The sequence below is a fragment of the Carettochelys insculpta genome, chromosome 12, assembly GCF_033958435.1.
Source record: "Carettochelys insculpta isolate YL-2023 chromosome 12, ASM3395843v1, whole genome shotgun sequence".
In the NCBI taxonomy this organism is placed as follows: Eukaryota; Metazoa; Chordata; order Testudines; family Carettochelyidae; genus Carettochelys; species Carettochelys insculpta.
The window spans coordinates 30896847-30912928 of record NC_134148.1 but is presented as its reverse complement, the minus strand read 5'-3'; the positions used below and the strand labels follow the sequence as shown (position 1 = coordinate 30912928).

General features: G+C 51.5%; 1 protein-coding gene across 1 annotated transcript; it reads left to right on the top strand.

Annotated features, from left to right (window-relative positions):
• The first annotated feature begins 5195 nt into the window (after positions 1–5195).
• On the top strand, positions 5196–14466 carry LOC142019825 (apoptosis-enhancing nuclease-like). Its single transcript, XM_075007130.1, has 4 exons — positions 5196–5226; positions 6527–7292; positions 8099–8299; positions 8983–14466. The coding sequence occupies exons 2-4, from the start codon at positions 6528–6530 to the stop codon at positions 9184–9186; spliced, it is 1170 nt and encodes a 389-aa protein (XP_074863231.1). The 5' UTR covers positions 5196–5226; position 6527; the 3' UTR covers positions 9187–14466.
• Positions 14467–16082: the final 1616 nt, after the last annotated feature.

Genomic DNA, 16082 nt, shown 5'->3' with positions numbered 1-16082 from the left:
CCTCTGCGGGTTCGGGGCGGTTAGCTAGAAGCAGGGGTCGAGGGGGACATGTTCAGAGTTCTTCATATGAAGTGTTACCAGCAATTCCTGCCTGCCTTTTGCAAGCACCTGCGCTGTCTCCCTTCGTCTCCCTCACACCTGCTACACAAGTAGTGTGTGGAAACTAACGGGAACTCACCAGCCATGGCCAACGCTCAGAGCTGTCCTCTGCCTTGTGACAGGGAAACGGGCAGCGAGAAAGGGGAGTCACACACAATCCAAGCCACCTTCCAATTAATCAGAAACAGAGCTGCTAATGAACATCCTCCAGGTGGCCTGACACCATGCAGAGAGCACAGGCCCTGGTCCTCGGGGTCTGAGTTCAGCACCAAACCCTTTGCCAAATGTGCACACTTCATGTTAAAGGGTCACTCCTGCCCTTTGGGGCGTGGCTAAGATTTCGGCCCGCTGCAAAGTGTACAAAGAGGCTCTCAGAGCTCCTACTCAGAGTTCCTTTACAGGTGGCAGTCCTGCTACCTACTGGAGTATGCAGGGCTGGCCTCAGGTGCCCATGAAGCAAGTCTGTCTTCAGAGGTGAGGAGTCTGTTAACTCCATAAGCTGGGCTCTGCTGTCAGGCCTTCCACTGGCAAAGAACAAGCTGATGGTGAAAGTCGAGGTGCGTCTAAAGGTGTGTTGCTTAATAGCTTTTGGGGCTGTGGGGTATTTTATTATTTCATACCTGCACCAGTGCCAGCCCGCGGGAGAAGGACGGTACACAACTCTGCCAATACAGCCCAGTCCTGAGCTGCCACACCCCACTACGCCAGTCTCCACCACACATGGTCCGCTTCCCTTATTCCTCAGACTGCAAGGAGGACCCAGGGTCTATGGCAGCACCCTGGTTGTTTGATTTAGCACAGCCCCACTAGGCACAGAGTCGTAGGATCATAGGACTGGAAGGGACCTCAGGAGGTCATCTAGTCCAGCCCCCTGCTTCTAGCACGATCAGCCCCAGCTAGGCATGTTAAATCAAACCTGCAAGATCAACCGCCAGGACGGAAACAGGTGAAGCAGGATTTCTTTATGAGCCCTCTCCTGGGCATAAGAGATCACTGCATAAAACACCGACTGAATGAGTGAGGGGAAAGATGAAACAATCAGGAAAGCTGGATGTGAAAGGGAATCACTGCTCCTTTAATGTCCCTGGGGTATCAGGGAAATCCACCCCTCTTGATGACGGGGGGTAGAATGCATTCACAGGCTCGGTGACCTGTAGCTGTTTCTATCACTGTAACACTTGGTGAGACTCATTATAACTTGTCATACCAGTCAAAGATCATTGTCTTGAATTGTATTGCAAAATGAATGATGAGAACTGGCTTGGACCTGCCCATGACTCCCAAGGGCCTACATGTTACAACAGATACCAGTGCTTATTGACAGCAAAGATCAGAGAGAGACATGCACTGTCCAAAGTTTACACTGGGCCCGGTTCCTTTGGAGCAAGCCAGTTTTGTGTTTCAAGTCCGAGACTGCTGCTCTGTACAGAAAAGTCTGCACTCCAGCCACTGGGGCCTGAGACTATGAGCAGGGCTCACCTGTGCCCAGGTCTGCTGTGTGTGGACTAATCTGATGACCCTGAGCAGCACTCGGTATGCAGGGCAGGATGAAGGAACTAAGACCCCCATATGCTCTAGGAAGGTGTGATGATCTCGGAGCAGGTGGCTACAAGGTATGAGCCACTCCACAAAAGGCTGAATTCATTTTAGGGGATCTCAAGGTCTCTTTCTGAAGGAGATGCCAGGAGAAACTCAAATCCCACAGTGATGGGCACACGATAAAAGCAAAATATAGCAGTTTGGGCTTCTCTGAGCAAGGTGCTTCGACCGGTTGTGCTGGTATAATTGTGTGGGTGTAGTTAAAATGATGTAGTTATATCAGTATAGTAGTAAGCATCCTTCATTCTGCATAGACTATGGATCACGCCCTTTATAGTTTCAATTGAGGACTTCATTTACAGCGTCTACTGTGACTATGAAGACCCACACGAGAGTGACAGTCCTTGCTGCATCTCTTGCAGATGTGGTGGGTGTCTGGCAAGTCCTTAGTGTGCTTTCTGTGCACTCGCTTCTCCTCTACTAGCTATCTGATCCTCATCTCGCCCTTCTGAAGGCCCTTGTGTAACCCCTGCCTCCATCTGCTGTGGTCGTCTGCTAGTTCTTCCCAGTTGTCCAGCTCGATGTTTACCTCTCTGAGGTCTCTCTTGCAGACATTTTTGTAGCGCAACTGGGGGCGTCCGGGAGGTCTTTTGCCAGAGGCTAGCTTATATCAGTATAACCTGCCTGATACTCTTATGATTAAATCCTTGTATGTTAAACTGTTATTCCACTCTAAGTGTGGCGCTTTTCATTTCAGCATAACCCCCTGTCCAAGTGGACACAAACCAGACTGAAAAAGGTGCTGGACTCCCATGTAAACCATGCAGCTGCACAACTACCTACTTAGCACTGACCAAGTACTCTAGGCACCTGCCCAAGGTGGGGAGCAAGGCTGCCCCAACCCCATCCTAGCCCAGCCTCCAGCCTGCTGTGTCCAGGGAAGGAACCCGGTGCCTCTCCCCCCGCCTGAATGCAACTGTGTTCCCCCTCACACACCTGCATCCCACCCACTGCCTGCCCCACTCTTGAGCCCACACCCAGAGCCATCTTTAAGGCAGTGCAGGGCCGGGGACAAGCCTCACCCCACTACACCCCAGGCCCTGTCCTCTTTCTGCCCTTGCTTCATCCCCACTCCAACCCTTATCCCTAGCCCTGTCCTCCCAAGTGATGAGGCTGGGAGCCAGGAAGCAGAGCAACCTGGACAGGGTCACTCTGTTTCCTGCTGCCTGTGAGCATGGGAGCAGGCCTGACCGCGATTAGAACCCTGGCCTCTATTAGATGCCTGGGCCACCCGAGGTCCCATGGGGCATGCCAAAGTGCAGGTCCCAAATGGTTGTCCTGAACCTGCCTACAGATCGGATGGTTCTGCCCATGCCTCCAGCCAGAGCCTTTGCACCTCAACCCTGTGTCCCAACCCTAAACCCTCATCCCCAGCAACCACTGGAGCCCTCACACTCCTGCCCTCCAACCCTCTGCCCCAGGCCTGAGCCCCCTCCCACACTCAGAACCCCCTAGTCCCACTCATGCCACATGAATTTTATGTGCACAAATATGAAGGCGATGTGCTGTGCATCAGCTCCGTGTTACACATCACCTCCACATTCGTGCACATAAGAAAAATTCATTCCACTCTGGGTGGGAAAAATTAGAGGGAACACAGTGTTATACCCATAGAATGGTGTCAGTTTAAATCCACAATTTATTTTATACCCCATGCACACAAACGTTTAAGCTCATTGGGCCCAGAGCTGTTCCATCCACAGGACCATTCTGGGGTAGCTGTCCCAGCCCCGTGCTGTGGAGACCACCTCAACCATCGTATGGATGGATTCCTGGGAGGTCTGGGGGATTATCTGAGGGAGAGGCCTGGTGGGGGGCAGCAGAAGGGGCTGGGCCCCTCTCTCCCTCACCACAGGGGCGGGCATCAGAGTGACCTGGCAGCTGGCTCTGCTCTGCCCCATTGCCCTCTCTCAGCCTGTTGCATTCTGCTTCATCGTGGTGGTGGAAGCAAAGTCCTCCACCCCAGGGTATGGCACTTCCTGTGACTGAAGAGAAGTGTGGTACAGTGGACTGAGAGGGCTGAGGGTGGAGCAAGTGGCCAAGCTGCAGCAGGGAGGAGGGCTGATCCCTGCTGTTCCCCCTGCAACCCCATACCATGCTCCCAGCAATCCCTGGCTCACATCCCTCGGGCGGGGGAACAAGGGAGTGGAGCAGGATTGGGACATGGGCAGAGCAGGGGTGGGATTTGGGGGAACGTGTGGAGTGCAGGTGGGATGGAGCAGAGGCAAGGTGGGGACAGAGCCTGCAGCAGGGGGTTGCCTTTAGCCCCATGCCTGGGGCCCGGGGCCTGGGAGATTGCCCGAGGCCACGTACCCCCTGGGTACAGCCCTGATTGAGCCAGCAGGTTCCCTCATCCTATTCTGTGCCTGTGCAGCACCGCGCCCTGTGACTGCCACCCATCCCGGTTCCCCGGTGTGATCTCTTTTCTGAGCTGGCTGTCCTGGGACGTGTGAGGCTGCTCAGTGCAGTCCAGGTGGTGCAGTCCTGGGACGTGTGAGGCTGCGTCTAGGCTCACAATCATCCACCGTGGTGCCAACCGCCATGGTGGGAGGGGACCCCCCGTCCACGCCCCGGGAGGGGCGGGGCCAAGGCTGGAAGGGGTGGGGCTTACAGCAGTTAGCCCTTAGCACGGCACAGGGGGCGGTGCTGTCCTTCCCCTCCCGCCCCCAGAGTTCTGGCCTCCACTGCTGTCAAAATAGCATCAGTGGTATCTGGAGCTGCCGGCCCTTTGAAACACTGGGCCCAGGGGTAACAGCCCCCCACAGCCCCCAGGTCAGCCGGCCTGATCATCCGCGAGGGCCCAGGCTTTTGCACCTCCGAGGCGGTAGCCCTACCTAGAGTAAAGCAACCAACCGTTGGCCCTGGGTGATGCTGTAACAAGGACAGTAACAAGGGTGTTGGAACAATGTGTGTGTGTTTGGGGGCAGGAGGAAACCCTGTGTCTCATGGAAACCACTTCAAGAGGCGGGTGCTCCAGCAACACGCCCACCCCCAGTTCCAGCCCCTTCAGGCTGAGCACCAGGCCTGGGCAGAGATGTGAGCTCTCTTTTGGACTCTCCCCAGAGCTTCACTCTGCCACCAAAGGAAATGAGAGTCCTTACCCCAGTGCGCCCCCTCCTCTCCGCCACAAGGAGCAGCGCCCACCCTGCTGCGTGTGGGGAGCCCCTGGGGATCGAGGTCTCTCCTTCCTGCAGGCGTGCCGCATGCGTGGGTCAGTATCACCCTCTCGCAGCTAGGCCTGGGCCGCAGGGCTCCCAGGCACAAGGGGCTGCCGGGTCCGAAAGATGCGCTCCGCCGGCGGGAGGCGCCAGGAAAGGGCGCTCGGAGAACAGGTCCCATGCGCCGGGAAAACCCCAGCAGCGAACAACCCGATCCCGCCCTTCATGCAAATCGCATCCGGCCCCCTTGGCCCCGATGAGCCAATAAGCGAAGGGGGGCGGAGCGTTCCGGTAGGACTTGCCCGGGCATGTGGGAGCCATTGCAGCAGCTGCTTCCGGGGAAGCCACGTGTGGGGAGTCGGCTCGCTGGGTAAGAGGTGCGGGGGGTCTGCCAGGGACGCGGGGGGTGACGGCCCAGTGGAGGGACCCAGGGAGGATGGGGCCACAGGTGGGGGGAGGGGCAGAAGTGCTCGTAAGTATATGGTCTCTCTCCTGTTGTTCCTAGTTTAGCTCTTCCGTCCCAGGCCTCTGGCCAGAGTAGAGCTGGCACCGCGGAGCCCAGTTAGTGGGTTGAGCTAAGCGCCAGTCGTAGTCGTGCCAGCTCGCTTCCCCGGCCGCGTGAGGAGATATCTATGCCTAGGGGGCTACTGCTCTTCCCTCCTCCCCCGGCCCGAGTTATGACTGCTGCAGGCTGTACCTATGCTCTGGCCCATAGGTCCCCGCTTTACCCCAACAAGGCCTGACTGACTGCCCAGCTGTGGAAAAGAAGCGCTGTGACTCATAGCAGAGCTCTGCGCAGCTTGCAAGCTTTGCTCTGCCACCCTCAGAAGTTGGGCTCAGAAAATATATTGCCTCACTCGCCTGGTCTCTCTTAATATGGTGGGACTGACCTACCTTCCACAAGAATTTGTGTGATAGTGTATGATGTGCCTGCCTGAGCTTTATTGGCACTGAGAGTTATTAGTTGCCTGGGTTTCTACTGGAACACGTGGTCAGAAAGGGCTGCAATTGGCACTGCTGACTGGGCAGTTCACGGGCTGGTTGGTGGGGCAGTGGGGGCCTGGGACCAAGGCAGGCTGCGTATCTGCCTGGCTCTTTGTGGCTCCTGGAAGTCGGTGCCAGGTCCTGTGCCCTGTAGTGACAGGGTGGGGGGGGTCCCAAATGTTAGATCTGTAGCTCCCATTGGCCAGAAGCAGTTGAAGCAAGGGGTGGCGCAAGGACATTGTACAGCAGCTCCTTGTGCCTAGGAGTTGCAGGGACCTGATATCTGCTTCCTGAGAGTCACCGTAAGTGCTGCCAGGAACCCAAACTCCCTCCTGCCCCACACCCCCCTGCCCCAGCCCAGAGTCTCTCCCGGCACCCAGACTCCCTCCCAGAGCCTGCACATGTACACATGCCCCTAAACCCCTCATCCCAAGGCCCACCCCAGAGCCCTCACCCCTGCACTCCAACTTCTTGCCTCAGCCCACTGAAACCAAGCGAGGATAAGCAAGCCTGAGTGATGGAGGGAGGCACTAGCAAAAATGAGGCCTTGGGACAGGGCAGGGGTGTTTGGTTTTGTGTGATTAGAAAGTTGGCAGCCCAGAACAGAATAGTCCCTCTCGAGTCCATGCAAGGACTAGCTCTGTACCAGCCACTGACTAACCCTTTGTTATGGTGTTCTTTGGCAGGATGCCTTCTGGCCTGGGTTTAACACCAGGTGTTGTGAGCACAGTGAAGGCCTGTGAGGTGGTACAGGTGGGGGCTGATGGGTACTCCAACTCTAGACGGGATCTGTGCTGCCCTCGCTCCAAAGCCCACTTGGCTTCCTGGGCAGATGTGGAAGACTATGACTTGCTGCCGAGCCAGAATAAAAAGAAGAGTCGGAAGCACCAGCGGTTTATGGAGCGCAGGGCTCTGCTTGAGCAGAGGGGGCTGTTGAGACCCAAACTGGGACGTGGGGCTCAACCAATGGCATTTGGGCCAGCTAAGGAGGATACTGTAAATGGGGAAGCCAGTCGATGTGGCCAGCCAACCAGTGAGGCTGTCTCTCTCGGGAGCAATCCATCTATGGGGAAAGTCCATGTAAAGCTCCCGAAGCTCAAGCAGGTTCTGCTGCTGCCTCCAGAGGGTACCGCTGGGCATTGCTCCCTCTCCCAAGACTCCGAGAACAGATTAGCTTTGCCTGGCAGCTCCAACTCCGGAAGAGCTTCCTTGTCCCATTCACTGCAGAGACCTGGGAAATGCGTGGCCATTGATTGTGAGATGGTGGGCACAGGCCCTGGCGGGAAGCTGAGCGAGCTGGCGCGATGCACGGTGGTCAGCTACAATGGAGACGTAATCTATGATAAATACATCCGGCCAGAGCTTCCCATTGTGGATTACAGGACTCGCTGGAGTGGGATCACCAAGCAACACATGCGGAACGCTATCCCATTCGGTGTTGCACAGAGAGAGGTAAGCAAGTGGAGTAGTGGGCCTACCCATATAGACTGAACAAAGCTTCCCACAGAGAGGATAAACACCGTGCCTGTCCAGGCACTGGTCTGCTGAGATTCAAGGGTGTTGCTGTTCGAAGACCAACTGGCAGTGACATGCAGACAGAATCTGTCACTTATACCCCTCTCCTCCCAGGCTTTCCCAGAGGGTATTTGCAAAGCAGCATGGTGTAGAGACATACACATAGGATTAGGAGCCAGGAACTCCTAGTTTCTAATCCCTGTTCTGAAGCTGGTTGACTGGGCATCAGCCTTGAAGTGAGAGCTTCTGTGCCTGGATGCCTTCCCCATCCCCCTGCTCTTTTTCCCCCTTCCCAAGGTTTCCAGCCTGGCCTGAAACCAGAGGATGCTTAGGAACTGGGCTTCTCTGGGAAATGTAGCCTTGCTTCTTCACTGCCTGTGGTTGCATAGTTGTGGCAATGGGATCTGTGACCCCAGAGAGAGATGACTAGTTGTGGGGTTAGACATAAGAACAGCCATGCTGGGTCAGACCATAGGCCCATCAAGACCAGTATCCTGCCTTCCAACAGTGGCCAATGCCAGGTGCCCCAGAGGGAATAAACGGAACAGGTAGTCATCAAGTGATCAATTCCCTGTCGCCCATTTCCAGCCTCTTGCAAACAGAGGCTAGGGACACCATCCGTGCCCATCCTGGCTAATAGCCATTCATGGCCTGGAGAAACCAAAGTCAATGCAAAGAAGGATTCTTAAATCCCTCTCTTACTCCTGCTGTGCTGCCCAGCTAACCACTTCGGACCCTTCCAGATCCTGAAGATCTTGAAAGACAAGATTGTGGTGGGACATGCCATCCACAATGACTTCCACGCCCTGAAATATTTTCACCCCAGAAGCCGGACTCGAGACACCAGTCGAATCCCTTTGCTGAACCGGAAGGCAGGGCTCCCTGTGAAAGTCAGTGCCTCTCTCAAGAGCCTGGCAAGGCAGCTGCTCCACAAACAGATTCAGGTAAGGGGCTACCAGGGACTGGAAAGCAGGATTTGAGGAGTTCTTAGCTCCTCCATTGCTTACATGGCTATGGTGCAATTGGATTTGTGTGGGCAGACCCCTCTGGGAGACCACATGGACAGTAGTGTCTGCATGTGTGAGGCGGGGTCTAGTGGTTAAGGTGCTAATTGGGATCTGAAAAAGTGAGTCTGTCCCAAGAAAGCTCGTCACCTAATAAATTCTTTTGTTTAGTCTTTAAAGTGCTACAGGACTGGTCTCTTGTTTTTGTTTGTTTGGGGCTGTGAGAGATTCAGGTTCATTTCCCTGCTTCACCACAGCCTGCCTGGCCTTGGGCAAGCCGTTTAGTTTCTGTCCCTCTGTTCACCATCAGTAAACAGAGGATGACCTAACTCTCCTGCACCATGGGGGTGGGAGGGTAAATCCATTAAACGTGTTTGGAGCACACAGGGTCAAATCCTCAGGTATTTCAATACACCTGAGCATGTGGGCCACAGACACTGTGAGTCCTCCATCATCATAATATTTTAAATAGACTGAGCTTGACTGCAAGGCAGAGACCTTGGTGGGCTCAAGCCCAGCATAATCTGATCCAACAAAACTTGCCGTCGCTCTGGTGAATACATGGTGTTTGGGGCCTTCACCAACCCCTCTACTCTGGCACGGCCTCTTCTCTTTGCTCTCAGGTTGGCCGGAAGGGACACTCGTCAGTGGAAGATGCTCGGACTTCTATGGAGCTTTACCAACTGGTGGAGGTCCAGTGGGAGCAGGAGCTTGCCAGCACCCTTCCCACCAGTCCCCCTAGAACTCCTACAGACAGCTGCACAGACAGTGACCACTACATGGAGGACCAGTACTGGCCTGAGGACCTGAATGTAGACTGCAAATGAAATGCTCCATCTTCTCCTCAAGGGCTTTTCTCCTAGCAGAGAGGTTTTCGCACATTCAGCTTTTAAGCTGAAAGCAGCTGCGGGCACCTACTGAAGCTTTCACCCTGCTGCGTTGGCTCTGTTCTGAGGGGTGGTGAATGGGAGCTTGAAAATGACAATGCTCAACCCAACTGCCTGGGTCGTGCTGGACAGAGAACAAATGCAGGGTGAAAAAATTTAAGACTCTCTCGGGTTCGTTATCTTGCAGTGTTAGTAAGAGAAGGAAACAAATTCCCCTTCCCCTTTTCTCACCTGCCAGTGCCCTTTAGTGCCCTTCCCCTGTTAGAACGCGAGGGAGGTCGGATGAGATGACACGCGAAGCGTGCCTCTGCCTTCAGTTGATTGCTGTGGAGCCTGCGTTGGTGCCTTGGTTGGCCATGCATGATGCAGGGCGTCTTGGTTGTCTAGTAGCTGCAGAAGGAGGCAGGGGTAGCAGGGCAGTCGGTTCAGGCCTTCCCAGGGCATGGAGTGCTATTGGCTTAAGAATAGTTCTGGGCCCTGGTTCCCTACGTCCTCCCTAATTGCCACCACAGATTAGCTTGGCTAGAGTGCTGCAGGTAGTAATTTCCATCTTTAGAGCTCTGCTGAAAGGCCCCTAGACCTATGGCAAAGGAAGTCTGCTGCCAGGTATTTCTCAATGAAAGGGCCAAAATGTGACTGACATTGCTGGGCTGCAGGAGTTCTTAGTCCTTAGACCAGAGATGATACTTGCAGCATTTCTACACTGCAGTAAGACACAAGTGGCTGCTTGTGTTTGCCTACTCGGGTTCTTGGGGCTGTAGAACAGCAGTGTAGGTGTTTGGGCTCAGAGTGGTGCCTCAGCTCTGGGGCCCCACAAGAATCTTAAGCCCTGATTCTCAGTTCCACCTCCATCCCAAGTGCGAGGCTGGTGGCAGACCAAGGTGGCTCTCATCTGTTTTTTGTGCTCCCCAGGCTGCCAGGACAGCAGTAACATGGGTGTGCCTCTCCTGCAACCAGCAATGGAGCCCTGATACCCATGTCTGGATCAAGTGCCATGTCCTGGTATTTAGGCAGCTTCCCAGTGGGTTTGACTTGACAGAAAGCAGACTGGGGGCCTTTTGTGCACAGCCTGTGGCTCCTGAATTAAATGGTGTGACATGCCTGGCTTCTTTCAGTACTCCCCACATGTGCTCCTGTAATTATGGTCATGTGTAAACCACCTGGGCAGACTCTAGGATTCTTCCCTGGGCTGGCCCTTCTGTCCCACAGCACTTTAATAGGATGGATGTCATCTCGCCCTGTCTGGTGTGCTCAGACCATCTTTTCTTTGAGCTGTTTAAAACTCTGGGACTTTAAATACAGAGATGACGGGGCTTCACCACAGTCTCTGGGTGTTCGTGCTAGGGTCTGTATTTGGGATCTTCTTTGGCTACCTAGGAGATTTGGAGCTGCTCGAGAGAAGCTGTCCTTATACCCACTTAAATATGGGAGAAAGCTCCACCTTCCGCCCCATGAGGGAAATGTTCCACTCCTTGCAGCATACGCAGCGCTAGTGCCATGCAGGGGAGGGCTGACCCTGCCTGCTAATCCATTTGACATTGAATTAATGGGCAACTGCATTTAAAATGTTGCAGTGGACAGCCACCCAGCAGGTTCCGTCAAAGGCTGACACTATGCTGCTGTATAGCAATGTGACATGCACTCCTCTCTGCCCCAACCTGCCTTCGCGTGGCTGTTTTAAGTGATATGACCTTTGTATGTATACTGCTGAGCTCTGGGCTTGCATCACTGACTCTTCCTGGGTGGAATGAAAGGATCAGAGGCATAGGAAATGCTTCCAATCTGATGTCTGTGATAGCAATTGGCTGTACGGTTTAAAAGGGTAAATGCTTCTCTGGCAGCGCAAGAGCTAAACTCTCCTTGGTGGGGGACTCTGAATTAACCATCAGGAAATCCCAGGCAGTGCATTAACCTCCATTCTGACCTGCCTCAGGTGGTTGTGTTCTGCGCAAGGCTAAGTAACTTTCACTCTTTCCAAGTGCAGCGATCTTGGAACTGCTCTGCCTGGTGCCTTGTCACTGTAACAGCAGGAATCAGTGAACTGTGTCTTACTCAGCCAATGCCAGTTAGAAAGCTCTGCCTAGAGGCCGTGTCCTAAGGCCAATTCATAGCATGGCCTCAGTGGGCCAGTGACAATCATGGTATTGAGTGTTCTGTGCTAAGGGCACTTGACTCTTGCTCTCTTTCTTCCCAACTGTTTAATTGTTTGGGGGGAAATAAGATTTGTGGGTGGTGAAGGGGGTACCAGGATGGACAGAGATCTTACGTGCTTCTAGTCTAACCACGTGTATTGCCCTGTGGCTGATGGCTTCCTTCGTCTTTCTGTCGCTGCTTTTGTCATCTTCTGGGGTAGTTGGAATATAAGGGTGGGAAACAGCCATCTGGCCTAGGATCTGCCTCCCTTCTGCTCAGCAATGCTGGGTCTGAAGAGAAGCCCACCTCTCTACGTTGTCTGTAGTCACAGGCCAAGCAGATAGTCCAGCTGTGGGGTCTTGTGGCCAGTGGCATGCTTCTCAACAGTCTCCACAGCTCAGTAGGACAAAAGATTCTAGCCTTGGCTTTGAGGATGCTCCCACTGAAAGTTCCATGATATGGATTTCCTGACTGTGCCATCTCACCGGCACCGAGAGGCTGGGTGAGGTTTCCCTCGTTCAGTTCCCACCTTGGTTTTCTAACCAGATCCCACTGAAATGATAAAACTGGAGGAAGTTCAGAAACCAACTTCATAGCCTGAAGAATGAGGGGCTCCTTGCCGGAGCCACAGCGTTGAGGTGAACAAACAAACCTGCAAAAAGCAACAAAAAGTCCTATGGCACCTTATAGACTAACAAATATTTTGGAGCATAAGCTTTTGTGGACAAAGACCTGCTTGATCAGATAGCCTCAGCTCTGTATTTCTCTCCAGAAAGTGTTCTGTATAGTCTGATGCTAGAGGTTTAAAATGAATTATTTGTGGAATGTGTGTCAGACTGAAACTTACCTCGTGTATCCCTGTGTTGAGTGGGTCACTGTGGCCTCTTGTTGCAAAGAGGTCAGGATCTGATATTATATGGTGTGGTAAAAAGTGAGATTTCAGAGGATTTAACAGAGACCAATCCCGGCACAGAATATAAAACCTGACTGCAAATGAGTCTCTTCTGACAAGTCCCTTTTGCTGTAGGGACCAATTCAGTGACAACCTTAGCTTAAAATGCCATTCAAAGGTGGGATCCTCGAGAGGGAATTCCCTGCCTCTGAGCTCATCTGCCGTGAATGCCTCTTGCTGTGTGCACCATCCAAAACACCAAGGATCTGGTTCACTTCCCAAGACAGCTTTACAGTGAATTTTCCCCCCTTTGGAGGGGAAGAATACCCCATACAGCTGTCCTCCTGTTTTCTGAAGCTTCCTTGGGAAAGGATTCCCTTGCCTGCCACTTTCTTAGCCTCAGACATAAATACTACACTAGTTTCTGGTGTGTTTCCCTTACTGAGACATTATAAGGGGGCAGAGGGGGAGAGAGAGACAGCTGTAGTTATCAGCTATTTTGAAGGATCTTTTGATTGGGCTGCAGTAGCAGAAAGTCATCCTATATTTAGTACTTCTCAATTGCTGGAAAGCAGCAGTGGTGACTCTTGTTAGGCTATGTCGATACTAGACATAGCAGCCAACTGCTGATATGCAATTTTAGCTACATCAATTGTGGAGCTAAAATTGACTGATCGGTGGTCAACTTTAATGTCCGTTTACACGGAAGACGGTCACTGGGAGCATTTCTGCTACCGACCTGCTGTAATCCTTGCCACTCGTGAGGTGTTTGGGGTTGACTTTGACCCTGGAAGGTGCCATTTTGCACATGTGTGAAACAAACCCCAGAAGATTGACCCTCAATGGGTGGATCTGCCACAGCAGTGCAGACCTAGCCTGAGTTAAAGAGGGTGACAGCTAAAGCCTTGTGCTTCCAATGTTAGAGGAACATTAGCTCCTTTAAATTGAGTAAGGTAAGAACAAATGAATCAATTTAGCTTCAGATCCTACAGCTGTCAGTGCCTGGTTTTACAGTCCCCCTTTTCCCTGTTTTATTCTGGCTTTCCATTCCCTCAGGGTGTGCGATATACATCCATAGGCAATTGGGGAATCCACTGGCTGCAGGAATGTGACTGCAGTAGAAATCTCCTGGCATTTTAAAATAAAAAATATTGTAAATATAATGGGAGATATGCATCTCCTAGAACTGGAAGGTCATCTAGTCCATAGCCCTGCCCTTTTGGCAGGGCTAAGCACCATCCCTGACATCGATTTGCCCTAATCCCTAAATGGTCTCCTCAAGGATTGAGCTCACAGCTCTCAGTTTAGCAGGCCAATGCTCAAACCACTGAACTAGCCCTACCTGCTATAAAGCAGTTTCTCCACTCTTGATATTCACACCTCCATATTAGCAATGGACAATGGGCCTCATGCAATGCATGATCATCTCCTGTCAGGCCCATTGCATGTTCTGAAGATAAGGGCCCAAAAGTGCTAAGTATTTTCAGTAGTTCTACTTCAAGGACAGAACAAAGCCATAAATGATGTTTAAGAGACTCCACACCCAGGTTCCAGTGGTTCCTAACCTGGGGTCCGTGGCCACCCAGGGGTCTGGGTGGGTATTGCAGGGTGTCCATGAGGAAAAAATAAAAGGTAAAAATGTTCATAGACTATAAGTTAAATAAATTGCAAAGTTGCAATCAATTTTTTTTGGACAGCAGGTAACATTATTGGAAGGTATTTAATTTAAAAATAAATGTTTACTTTTTCATTTAAGTGTACATAGTAGCTAGAATTATCTTTGAGCCTCTGTGAGTGGTATGGGAGGTGATTGGGGGGGTCCACACTAGTGAAAAGGTTGGAAACCACTGCTCTAATCTTTTCTGTGTGCTGGGAGGAGTTTTTTACATCCATGTTCAGAATGATTTTTTTACAAGCACCAAAGCATGTGCTATATTCACCTCCATTAGAAATGACATGCAGGTGTGGGTGCTTGGCTCATCAGCTGGGCTGCCTTTAACTCTGCTGAGTGGCTGCACAAGTGCCCAGCTGAGAGGGAACGCTGCTTCATACCTAGTCTTGGGCGAAGTGTGTCCCACCCCCTAGCCCAGCCTTCACGTTGCAGAAGGGTGCTGCTTCTCACAAATTATTCTTCTGCTTTAAAGAGAAATGTTTGCTCAGAATTGCTCATATAAAACAAATGTGGTAAGAATGAAGTGAGCTCTGTAAGGGGCAGGAGGCTTGCTCAGCCTTATTTCCCCAAAGCTAATCATTACATGAGTCATACACACATTTGGTAGGATAATTTTATTTAAAATACACTCTGGTTGGTGTTCCAAAGCTGCCTCTTTGCCCACCCTTCCCATCTACCAGAAAAATGCTTTGCTTAAAGGAAAACTGCTGTCATTTTGATGACTACATTAGATGAGTGCAGAAAAAAATGAATTTAATCAGAATATGTGGAAGGGAACCAGGCAGGCTCGGTGCTTCAGCTGTAAATGCCTGCCAATATTCAAGAGCTCCATTTATATGAATGGGGAATTTCGGAGTCCCAGGGGATGCTATCGAAATGATAATTTGTCTAGGAAAAACCCAGTAGTGAGAAAAGGGGGCTATGTTTTTTGGGTGGTTAGAAATCCAGTTTTCCAAATAACTGAATAGTGGTGGGGAGGGACAGTTTATGGAGAGGGCTGTTTGTGTGTGTGTGTGTGTGTGTGTGTGTGTGCACCCAGTTTGCACAAACGTTTGGTGCAAACAGATTTTTGTTCACATAGAGGAGCCATTTCTCTCCCCCTTTTTGTGCAAACACCTGTGTTTGCACATCAACAAAGGGATTTGGGTGTCGATACAAGAATTCACTGTTCAGGCCAGAAGTGCTTGTTCCCTGCTGACAGCTGAGTCAGGGAGTGCAAACATTGCCATATGACAGAGGCAACCAGTTTACCCATAACTAAAGGTGGATTATTCACCATCTGACGTCTTCTATAATGTGGCAAGCTAGAATGAATGAATTTACCAAACTCTCTGCAAACCACTCAGCCTTGGGGAAAAGAGGGTCACTTTCAGACGTTCCTTGGCGTTGTTCACTGGCACATGGTGTTAGATGTTAAACTCCCTAAAACACAGATCTCTCAAGATAGAGAGATCAGAGCTGCATGGCCTTGCACTGACCCCCAATTTTCTTTCTCTAGTGACTGAAGATTCAGAGGGAGCCTGGAGACTCAGAAAAGCCTTGAAAATGATACAGAATTTGTCTAGAAAGAGCAATGAAGAGCTGCAGTCTTTTTTAGCTCTGGCTGCAGTTCCTGTCTCTGCAGACTTCCAGCCTTGAGCTGGGGCTGTTTCCTTAAATAGTTCACTTTATACACCCTAGATTTTTTTTTAAAAGACATCAGTGATTAAGCCACTGCTTCACATTGCACAAAGAGTTAATGAGCCACTGCAGTTTTCCCTTCAAATTTAACTCATACTTCAGTTTCAATGGTTTTGGCATGCTAAGATAACCCTCTCTTGCCCATGTTAATACAGTGAGTAGAGAGATACCTGGCTTTGGTTTGATGTGATGTGGAAGTTTAGTGTGTCAGTTTAACCCATAACCATTAACCACAAGGCTCCGAGGACATAAGAACCCAAATCAACAGGATATCTTGCTGGTGCACTAAAAGCTGCTATTGTCATGCCCAGGTGCATGCAGGAGAGAGGAAACTAGTTTGAAACTGGGTCCTTTGCTCATCACTTAGATTTGACTCTTTTCCAAGAGGGGCAGTGCAGAAGATTTATCTGGAAACATTACAATTTCACCTCCCCAATGCTAATTGCAGCCTGTTTGCTA